This window comes from Colobus angolensis, unplaced genomic scaffold, assembly GCF_000951035.1.
Source record: "Colobus angolensis palliatus isolate OR3802 unplaced genomic scaffold, Cang.pa_1.0 Scaffold236, whole genome shotgun sequence".
Taxonomy (NCBI): Eukaryota; Metazoa; Chordata; class Mammalia; order Primates; family Cercopithecidae; genus Colobus; species Colobus angolensis.
Window position 1 is genome coordinate 663864 of NW_012115555.1, and position 11145 is coordinate 675008.

General features: G+C 52.4%; 1 protein-coding gene across 1 annotated transcript in view; it reads right to left on the reverse strand.

Annotated features, from left to right (window-relative positions):
- SLC44A4 (solute carrier family 44, member 4) overlaps positions 1 to 11145 on the reverse strand; it is a 25098-nt gene that overhangs the window by 7658 nt on the left and 6295 nt on the right. The window contains exons 8-21 of the mRNA XM_011944751.1: positions 8204 to 8291; positions 8044 to 8127; positions 7542 to 7777; positions 7334 to 7433; positions 6581 to 6673; positions 6192 to 6294; positions 2591 to 2844; positions 2408 to 2502; positions 2206 to 2309; positions 2022 to 2095; positions 1717 to 1787; positions 1523 to 1617; positions 1357 to 1441; positions 17 to 451 (exon numbers count right to left, since the gene is read on the reverse strand). Of these exons, the coding sequence (XP_011800141.1) occupies positions 330 to 451; positions 1357 to 1441; positions 1523 to 1617; positions 1717 to 1787; positions 2022 to 2095; positions 2206 to 2309; positions 2408 to 2502; positions 2591 to 2844; positions 6192 to 6294; positions 6581 to 6673; positions 7334 to 7433; positions 7542 to 7777; positions 8044 to 8127; positions 8204 to 8291 (1604 nt within the window). The 3' untranslated portion in view covers positions 17 to 329. The remainder of the gene's footprint in view (positions 1 to 16; positions 452 to 1356; positions 1442 to 1522; positions 1618 to 1716; positions 1788 to 2021; positions 2096 to 2205; positions 2310 to 2407; positions 2503 to 2590; positions 2845 to 6191; positions 6295 to 6580; positions 6674 to 7333; positions 7434 to 7541; positions 7778 to 8043; positions 8128 to 8203; positions 8292 to 11145) is intronic.

Here is an 11145-nt window from a genome sequence, read left to right on the forward strand (position 1 = left end):
CTCGGCTCACTGCAACCTCTGCCTCCCGGGTTCAAGCGATTCTCCTGCCTCAACCTCCTGGGTAGCTGGGATGACAGGTGCATGCCGCCACGCTCGGCTAATTTTTGTAGCTTTAGTAGAGACGGGGGTTTCACCATATTGGCCAGGCTGGTCTCGAACTCCTGACTCAGGTGATCCGCCCGCCTCGGCATCCCAAAGTGTTGGATTACAGGCGTGAGCCACCGCGCCTGGCCTAAAACCTTTTTTACTACAAAATGGAGCCCTGTAAGGCAAAGTGAGGCTGGACGGCTGGACGGTGGGTGTGCAGTCCTGGATCTGGGCTGGAACTCTCACTTCTTCCTCTTCTTTTTGTCCGGAGGAGCCTCGTTCTTCTTGCCCAGAATCTTTAGAAGGCTCTTGGACATGTAGTAAGGCCGGTCCAGGGAGCCGTCGTTCCGCTCCAGGTCTTCCACTGAGCCGCAACAGAGATCGGTTAGAGCGGACCCTGGGGCCGGGAAATCGGGGACTGGGAGGCAAGCGGCCTGCCGGGTTTGGAATCCAAGCTGCACTACCACCCCTACTCCCGGGCAGGTTATGTAATCTCAGTTTCCTCATATGAACTGGGGTCGGGAATATTATATTGCATAGAGTGATGATAAGAATTAGCGGAAAAATGCGTGTCAGTCGCTTAGGAGGAGCCTGGCAAACCCTGAATGGATGCATGTTGTAGATTAAGAAAATCCCCGGCCGCTACAGCCACCTGCTGGGAAGTCTCTCTAATGGCTCTTTTTTTCTTTTTTTAATCCTTTTTTTTTTTTTTTTTTCCTCTTGAGATGGAGCCTTGCTCTGTCGCCCAGGCTGGAGTGCAGTGGCACAATCTCGGCTCGCTGCGACCGCCGCCTCCTGAGTTCAAGCGATTCTCCTGCTTCAGCCTCCCAGGTGGCTGGGATTACAGGCGCCCGCCACCACGCCCAGCTAATTTTTTGTATTTTTAGTAGAGAGGGGTTTCACCATGTTGGCCAGGCTGGTCTCGAACTCCTGACCTCAGAGTGATCTGCCCACCTCGGCCTCCCAAAGTTCTGGGATTACAGGAGTGAGCCACCGCGCCTGGCCTCTAATGACTAACTTCTACCCGAGATTTCCTAGGGAAGATAGCAGAGACTTCTCCATCAGAATACGCCTTCTTTGGAGAGCCTACTGGCCTGGGGGCTCACTCTCTCCCTTCTTCCCTAAACTCCTGGCCTCAGGATGTCACAAGAAGCTCCCTCTGGTTTGTTTAGCTCACGAACGGTTTCTAGAAGCACCACATCTCTAAAAAAATGCTTGAATGGCTCAGTACTTTGAGGTTGGGGACAGGTGGCTGGGGGTGTCACTCACGGAAGCAGAGGAAGAGCGTGTCCACACACATGCTGAAAACACTGAAGAAGCCGCTGGCGATGACGTAGGCCCCCAGGATGGAGGTCTGGAAGACACACGACCCGTTGGGATTATAGGGTTCCTTTGGGGAGTTGGGGGTGGAGCGGCAGAGAGGGGAGTCACTCACCATGATGGGCAGCCAGTAATAGTTGAGATGGGGGCTCTTAAAGTCTCTACCCAGTCCCTGGATGCGACCAGAGAAAAAAAAGAAGGACAGGACCCCTGTGGAACAATTCTGGGGGTTAGTGCTGCTCCTCTGAGGCCACCTCTTGAGCTGCCCAGCACACCTACCCTCTGTCCCCACAGCTTCTGGTCCCTTACCGACGCCTCCAACCACCAGCAGCTTCCCAAAGAACAGCAGCAGGTCTGTGACTTTATCCAGGACGACCACCCTGTGCCAGAAGTTAGGGGAGGTTGAGGGTGAGAAGCCTGGCAACGCTGAGAGTAAAACTGGCTTCGTAATTTGTGGGGACTGGTGCAAAATGAAAATTGTTCACATTTCAAGATGGCAAGAGCAGAGCACTAAATCAAGTCTAGGGCCCGGATGAGCACAGCACGCCCATGAAGCCAGCCTTGGGTGGGAGATCGGAGGAGGGAGCCACAAAGGGAGTGGGGAACAGCCTAACCTGACAATGTTTCGCATGAGTAGTGTGAAGGCATTTTTGGCTGAGACACAGAAATTCTTCCCGTAGATGGCAATCTGAGCGAGGTGGAAAGGTCACAGTTACCAAGGTGAGCTGCCTGGACCAGGATTGGGGGTGTCTAGACCAAAGGGCACCAGGACAAAGGGTTGCTTGCAGTGTGGCTCACCATGATGTATGCATTGCGGTTTAGGAACTTGATAAATTTTTCCAGACACCAGAGGCAGCACTTGAAACAGCACATGATGCAGCGGGCTACAGGGTTCTGCACTCCTGGGAGCAAGGAAAGCTCATTTTGGTCACTGGCCTCTTATAGCCCCTCCCTAATGGCCTTCCCCAGCTCCTGACTCCTACTCTGACTCCAGGCTCACCTCTCAGCTTGTGGTCAATATACTCCAAGATGACCCGGGCTATCTGCACAAGGGTCAGGATGAGGGCTCCAAATGCCAACGACCCGGTGTGGTAACTGCAGAGGGTGTCATGCAGTCAGAGACGGCTCCAGGACCCCTGGGGCCCCCGTGCTTACAATGACCAGGGCCCTGCCCCATCCTTACCAGAGTGTGCGGATGAAGGCAGCGATTAGGGGGAAGGTAGGGATGTCCTGGGGCTTGTGGAAGGCCCAGTAGAAAGAGGCAAAGGCTCCGGCCAAGACGCACTGGCCCAGGGCCAGTACCCAGTTAAGGGTCCAGAAGAGCCCCAGGACCCCATAGATTTGCAGGTTGAAGAGAGAACGCTGGACTAGGCCTTTGGATGAGTAGCCCTGGAAGACGCACATCAGCCCTGGGCACGAGGAGTTCACAGGCTGGGCCTGGGAGGGTAGATGGAGATAGAGTAGGCTCAGGCTTCGGACACCTCAGTATGGAGCCTGGGCGTCCCATTCCCAGTAGCTTCTGCCCCTCCCAGAGTTGACAGGTGGGAAGTAGCAGCTTCTCTGAACTGCGGGAGTCAAGTTCTGTCTGAGAGTTCCATCTCTAGGCTCAAATTCAGTTTGGTCTGCCTATAGCATAAACATAATCAGCTCCCTCAGTCTCAATCAGAGGGGAAGGCACTCACTCAGCATTCCTCTTCCAGAGCAGCCTCCGCAACGTCTACCAAAACCCTTTCCAGCAGATAGAACAGGCTGGGTATTTGATGATATTAAGGAATTATTGTTAGTTTTGTGAGATGTGATAATGATATAGTGGCTATGCTTTTAAACAGTTCTTATCTGTTGAGATCCATCCCAATGTATGTACAGGTGAAATGGCGTGATGTCCAGAATTTGCCTTAAAAGTCTCCAGAAAAAAAAATTAACGTGGTGGGCATGGTGGCTCAAGCCTGTAATCTCAGCACTTTGGGAGGCCAAAGCGGGCGTATCACCTGAGGTCAGCAGTTCAAGACTAGCTTGGCCAACATGGTGAAACCGCATCTCTACTGAAAATACAAAAAATTAGCCAGGCATGGTGGCAGACACCTATAATCCCAGCTATTCAGGAGGCTGAGGCAGGAGAATCGCTTGAACCTAGGTGGCAAAGGTTGCAGTGAGCCGAGATCACGCCACTGCATTCTAGCCTGGGAGACGAGAAAAACTCCGTTTCAAAAAAAAAAAAAAAAAAAAAGAAATTATGGGGGAGGATATAGATGAAATAAGAATAGTAGAAAGTTGAGGGTTGTGGAATCTGGGTACAGGGACTGACTGTGCTATCATCTCTACTTTTGCATATATTTCAAAATTCCCATAATAAAAAGTAAAAAGTCACAAATTAAAAAACAACCCTTTATAGCAAATATAACCAAGAACATTTTTTTTTTGAGACAGGGTCTCACTCTGTTGCCCAGAATGGAGTACAGTGGCTCAATCTCAGCTCACTGCAACCTCTGCCTCCCGCGTTCAAGCAATCCTCCTGCCTCAACCTCCCGAGTAGCTGGGACTGCAGGTGTGTGCCACCATGCCTGGCTAATCAAAAAATCTTTTTTTTTCTTTTTTGAGATGAAGTCTCGCTCTGTCACCATATTGGCCAGGATGGTCTCGAACTCCGGACCTCATGATCCACCTGCCTTGGCCTCCCAAAGTGCTGGGATTATAGGCGTGAGCCACAGTGCCCGGCCTTCTGTCAGTCTTTACTGCTAGATCATAAGCAAGTTGAAAACAACCCTCATGTCATACCCAGCACAGTTGTGCACGCCTGTAATCCCAACACTTTTGGAGGCTGAAGCAGGCAAATTGCTTGAGCCCAGTTGTTTGAGACCAGCCTGGGCAACATAGTGAAACCCCATCTCTTAAAAAAAAAAAAAAAAAAAAATTAGCCGGGCATGGTGGCACTCGTTTGTAGTCCCAGCTACTTGGGAGACTGAGGTGAGAAGATCACTTAAGCCTGGGAGATAAGGCTGCAGTGAGCCATGATCACATAACTGTACTTCAGCCTGGGTAACAGCCTTTTTTTTCGTTAAAAAAGAAAAAAAAAAAAAAAGAAAAAGAACCACATCATTTTGGGCTTTGTATACCCAGTGGCCTGGCACATAGTGGGTCCTCTGTACATGTAAATAAACCTCCCCCCCTTTTTTTTTGAGACGGAGAGTCTCGCTGCCAAACCTGGAGTGCATTGGCACGATCTCAGCTCACTGCAACCTCCGCCTCCCAGGTTCAAGCAATTCTTCTGCCTCAGCCTCCTGAGTAGCTGGGGTTACAGGTGCCTGCTACCATGCCCTTCTAAGTTTTGTACTTTTAGTAGAGACAGGGTTTCGCCATGTTGGCCAGGCTGGTCTCAAACTCCTGATCTCAGGCGATCCGCCTGCCTTGGCCTCCCAAAGTGCTGGGAATACAGGCGTGAGCCATGGCGCCCGGCCAAACCTCCCCTTTTTAATAGGAGTGGGGCTAATGCCTGCAGCACAGCTCATGTTTCCAGCTCAGATGAGGTGAAGACATGGCAGGTTTGAGAAGAGTAAATTCCCAGCAACCCAGCGCCACTCCCAGGAAACCTCAGAGAGAGTATTGGAAGCAGCTTCTCTCCCAGGTCCCCCCCCAGGGAGTCCCACCTAGCTACTACCTAGGGCTCTGTGTTCCAAGGGAGGAAGACTTAACGATACAATACAATCCAACCTGTTATTGAGCTCTTATCAGGTGCCAGGCATTGTACTAAGCACTTTATGTACCCAAAGTCATTTCATCTTCTCAGCCACCCCAGGGATGGCTATTATAATTGTCCCCATCTTACAGAGGAGTGGGGCTGCATGTGGCAGCTCACTTTTATAATCCCAGTACTTGGGAGGTTAAGCCAGAGGATCGCTTGGATACCTGACTACATCGGGGCAACCCCAGGAGATCAAGATCAGCCTAGGCAACACCTAGGCAAGAGCAAGACCTTGCTTCTACAAAAAGCTTAAAATTAGCCTGGCATGGCCGGGCGCGGTGGTTATGCCTGTTATCCCAGCACTTTGGGAGGCCAAGGCGGGTGGATCATGAGGTCAGGAGATCGAGACCATCCTGGTTAACACGGTGAAACCCCGTCTCTACTAAAAAATTCAAAAATTAGCTGGGTGTGGTGGTGGGTACCTGTAGTCCCAGCTACTCAGGAGGCTGAGGCAGGAGAATGGCGGGAACCTGGGAGGCGGAGCTTGCAGTGAGCTGAGATTGCGACACTGCACTCCAGCCTGGGCGACACGGCAAGACTCCATCTCAAAAAAAAAAAAAAAAAAAAATTAGCCTGGCGTGGTGTCACATGCTAGTAGTCCCAGCTACTCAGGAGACTGAGGTGGGAGGATTGTTTGAGCCTGGGGGATGGAGGTTGCAGTGAGCTGAGATTGCACTGCTGCACTCCAGCCTGGGCAACAGAGCAAGACCCTGTCTCCAAACAAACAAACAGAAGTAGGCTGAGACTCAGAGGGTGAAGTGGGTTGATGGTCCTCAAGTCAGAGGAATGTCCTGGGGAGGGGTGGAGTAAGTCCTGGTATCCAGGGCTATCTCTCCCAGCCTCAGTTTCCCTCCCCACATGATGGACGGCCCAACAGGAATACCAGGTATTCTGGGAACTGGTTTCTTCTAGCTCTGCTGGGGCTTGGGTGTGCATGAGTTTCTTGCCCTCTGTGGTCTCAGTCTTCCCTGTACAATGAGGAATATGGCCCCTACGGCCCCTCAGCCCTACCAGTCCTACCTCCATGTCCCCCGCTTCCTCTTACCATGGGGTCGCATGATGTATTTATTGGCACTTTCTCACAGCCCGGGGAGCTGATGTTGGATGCCCAGAGCACATACTGGGGTTGCCCTGATGTAGCCAGGTACCCAGAGGGGAGTCAAGGAAAGCACGGTCACATGAGGTCTCCACAGACCACTCACTCCTTAGGGACCTGTTCCTAGGTGCTTGTGCAGATCTTTTGCTGCACAGAGAGGGCTGAAATTCATCCTGTGTGTACCCTTTCAACTCTGTTCAGGCACAGTGCTGCTGCGTCTGCCCAGAGAAAGGGGCACCTCTTCCAGTGACACCAAGGCACTGTACGGGGCAAGTATTGCTTTGTTTTCCATCACCCCCAGGACTCCAAGAGTGGCTGGCTGCGTGGGCAGAGGATACAGAGCAGTCATGGCCCAGTAGGCAATGCAGATGAGGAGGAGGACAAAGGTGACCAGCGGGTAGAACATGGTAGACATCATCTGTCCCACAGCCCTGCAGGGAAACAAGAGCTGTTCACTGTCACTGCCCCAGCTGTCCATCTTGTCAAGGGGCTGACCCCATATCTGCCCTCGCTGGGGCCTGCCCCACTCCCCCAGGGTGGCACCAACAGGGGCAGTGACATTATCTTTCATATCTGTGTCCTCAGGGCCTGGTGCAGGGCTAGGCACACTGTAGGTGCTCACTGGATAAACAGAACTGAATAAATCAGGCTCACAGGACCCTTAGAGGAAACTAGAGTCACAGAGAAACCATCTGGGGCAGCTTCAGGTGGAGTAAGGGAAGATCACCCCTAAGTGTGATCCCTTGGCAGGTGTGTGTGGCAGTTCCTGGTCAGGAGCAAGCTGCTGCCCCTCCTGGTCCGGATTCCTGCCATTCCACTCAGCCACCACCACTCCCACCAACCCCTCTAGAAGGCCTATGTCATGTTCCAGGCACTCATTTAATCCTCACAACAACCCTGGAAGGCAGGAACTATTGTTACCCCCATTTTACAGATGGGGAAGCAGAGGCTTAGAGAGGCAAAGCCACAGCAGTGTTCACCACTGTGCTATTCCTCCCTTCTCCTCTGAGGCTCCCTGCCACCTCTCTAGCACCCCCAGTCCTGGGTCCACGCTGTCCTCAGCCCCATGTCCCTCCCAGGCAGGCCCTAACTTGCTGGCCTCCTTCAGGAGGGCGATGGCAATACGAATCCGCTGCCGCAGGAAGATGAGCACTAGCAGCAGGATGGCTTCAAGCACCGCCAGGACGATCACTGCAGAGGACGGGCAGATAGACCTAGGTCAGGGCCAGGGCTGGGGTCGGGCATGGCCCAGGGCAATCCTTGGGCAGCTGGTGGCTTGGGGGTGGGTAGGACACTCACGGGCAGCCAGCCAGGTCTCCTGCACGCTCCGGTAGGCACTGAGGTTGGTGGTGAAACCCAGCTGGGAGATGGAGGCGCCCTTGTCCCGCAGCACTCGGTACTCCTCCCAGCAGTAGTAGATGCCGTATGCCAGCACGCCCAGGACCCCCAGGATCAGCACCAGCACCAGGGGCCCGGCCACCAGGCGCAGAAGCAAGATAAACAGTAGGCTCAAGACCAGAGCCACTCCCAGGGCTCTGTAGGCAGGGTGAGGACAGTGAGGTTCAGCCCTAGTCCCTCAAATCTTTCCCCTTTCAGAGGCTCCCCCTGCCTTTCCACACACCACCCAACGTCCCCAGATTAGGCCTCTTTCCCTTATAAATCCTGTTGGTTTTGGAATCCATTCTGAGCTCTGGCTCCTCCTCCTCTGTCCAAAACCTGTGTTTCAGACATTGGACGAGGGGACAGAGGATCAGGGAGGGAGAAGGCAAGGACATGAGAGAAGGGGAATCTGGTGACTCACACAAGAATCCAATACCAGGACTGGGCAAAATCTTCAAAGATCTTAACACTGATGTCTCGGGCATTGAGGCTGTCAATAAGACCGCTGTTGGGGAGATAGAGTCAGACGGGGCTGTGGGTGGAAGGCGTGTGGCCAGGATGTGGGGGAGGGTGGTGCCTACCTGATCCCCTGCGCTATGGTGGTGTCATTGGTGATCCCTGGGAGCGCCGGTAGAGTGACGTTGGTCCATGGGAAGCAGCGCCCCAGAGCTAGAAGGGAGAGCCGGGCTGCTGGGTCAGGGGCCAGGAGCTCTGCCTGGAAGGTCTCTGGCCCCCTCCCAGTCCACAGTGCCCTTAGGGGAGGGAAGGCTGATGGGCTTTGCATCCCTCAGTGGGCTGCTTTTGATTTCACAAATGGGCTTCTGCCCTATGGAGCCCAGTCCATCCCCTGCCTCCCCTCCCTGTTGCTGCCTTGGTTTGGACCCTCCTCTCCACTGGCCTCAACTCTTAGAACACTCTGTCACCCTTCCATCCGCCCTCCACCCGAGTGGAGTGCCAGGGAGACCGTGGCACAGCCTGGACTTCGTCACTCCAGGGCTCTGAGTCCCTTTGCAACTCAGACATCTCCAGAGGTTCTGCCCCAGAGACAGTGTCCACGCTCCCTGGCCAGCCTTCCAGGCTCTGCTGTCCAAATCCAGCCCGTGTTCCCTTCTACTCCATACCTTTGCTCTTACTGTGCCTCACTCTCAGGGCTCTCTTTCCACCAGAAATCTCATCCATGACTCCCTGTTCAAATCCAGCTGCATCTCACCTCCTCCAGGAAGCCTTCTGACCTTACCCCTACCTCCTTTGGCACCTGTTATGTGCCTACAGAGCCACTTACTGCCATCCTTGCAACAACTTTGCCAGGCAGGCTTGCTTTGTTATTTATTTATTTATTTGTCAGGGTCTGGCTCTGTCACCCAGGCTAGAGTGCAGGTGCACGATCATAGTTTACTGCAACATCGAACTCCTGGGCTCAAGCGATCCTCCCCACGTAGCCTCCCAAGCAACTGGGACTGCAGATGCGCACCACCACACTTGGCTAATTTTTAAGTTTTTTCTACAGATGGGGTTTTGCTATGTTGCCCAGGCTGGCCTTGAACTCCTGGGCTCAAGCAATCCTCCCACCTCAGCCCCCCAGTGTTGGGATTACAGGTGTGAGTCACCTCATTTAGCCTATTTATTTTTTTAGAGTCAGGGTCTCTCACTCTATTGCCCAGGCTGGAGTGCAGTGGCACAATCATAGCTCACTGTGACCTCAAACTACAGGACTCAAGTGATCCTCCTGCCTTAGCCTCCTGAACAGTTGGGACTACAGGCATGAGCCACCGCACCTCACTTCATTTACATTCTAAAGATGAGGAAACAAGGTTGAGAGGTTGCATAGTTGGGTCAAGACCATAGGGCTGGAAAGTGCTAGAATTTATATTCAGATCTACGTGACTTTGAAGCATTCACTTGAGATACTCCTTATTGTACTTAAATTGATAACTGGATATCTTATCTTATGCTATAAATTTTTTTTTTGAGACGGAGTCTTGCTCTGTTGCCCAGGCTGGAGTGCAGTGGCACCATCTCGGCTCACTGTAACCTCCATCTCTGGGTTCCAACGATTCTCCTGCCTCAGCCTCCCGAGTAGCTGGGATTTCAGGCGCCCACCATCATGCCTGGCTAATTTTTGTATTTTTAGTAGAGACGGGATTCCACCATGTTGGCCAGGCTAGTCTCGAACTCCTGACCTTGTGATCTACCTGTCTTGGCCTCCCAAAGTGCTGGGATTACAGGTGTGAGCCACCACTCCCAGCCTAAAAATTTTGGTTTTTTTTGAGACAGAGTCTCACTCTGTTACCAAGGCTGGAGTGCAGTGGTGCAATCTCGGCTCACTGCAACCTCTGCCTCCCGGTTTCAAGCAGTTCTCCTGCCTCAGCCTCCCGAGTAGCTGGGATTTCAGGCGCCCACCATCATGCCTGGCTAATTTTTGTATTTTTAGTAGAGACGGGATTCCACCATGTTGGCCAGGCTAGTCTCGAACTCCTGACCTTGTGATCTACCTGTCTTGGCCTCCCAAAGTGCTGGGATTACAGGTGTGAGCCACCACTCCCAGCCTAAAAATTTTGGTTTTTTTTGAGACAGAGTCTCACTCTGTTACCAAGGCTGGAGTGCAGTGGTGCAATCTCGGCTCACTGCAACCTCTGCCTCCCGGTTTCAAGCAGTTCTCCTGCCTCAGCCTCCCAAGTAGCTGGGATAATAGGTGCATGCCACCATGCCTAGCTAATTTTTGTATTTTTGGTAGAGATGGGGTTTCGCCATGTTGGCCAGGCTGGTCTCAAACTCCTGACCTCAGGTGATCTGCCTGCCTCAGCCTCCCAAAGTGCTGGGATTACAGGCGTGAGCCACCATGGCTGGCCTGAAAAAATGTTTTATATTAAAAATGACATTTGCAACTGTGTGTCAGGGCTCATGTCTGTAATCCCAGCACTTTGGGAGGCTGAGGTGGGAGGATTGCTTGAGTTCAGGAGTTCAAGACCAGCCTGGGCAACATAGCAAGACCTCATCTCTTAAAAAAAGAAAAAAAGATGTTTGCTATTGGAAGGAAGAGCATACTGTAAAAGAAAAAAAGTTCAACTGTGATCCTACCACCCAGCCACGTTCACTTATAACATTTGAACAAATATCCTTCTAGCCTTTTCCCTGTGCATATATAAAAATAATAAGTGTGAAGGCTGGGTGTGGTGGCTTGTGCCTGTAATCCTAGCACTTTGGGAGGCCGAGGTGGGTGGATCACGAGGTCATGAGTTCAAGACCAGCTTAGCCAAGATAGTGAAACCTTGTCTCCACTAAAAATACAAATTTAATAAATAAAATAAAAATAAAAATTAGCCGGGTGTGGTGGCAGGCACCTTGTGCTGTAATCCCAGCTAGTCGGGAGGCCGAGGCAGGAGAATTGCTTGAACCTGGGAGGCAAGGGTTGCAGTGAGCCGAGATCACGCCACTGCACTGCAGCCTGGGCGACAGAGGAAGACTCTATCTAAAAAAAAAAAAAGTGTGGGCCAGGCGCGGTGGCTCAAGCCTGTAATCCCAG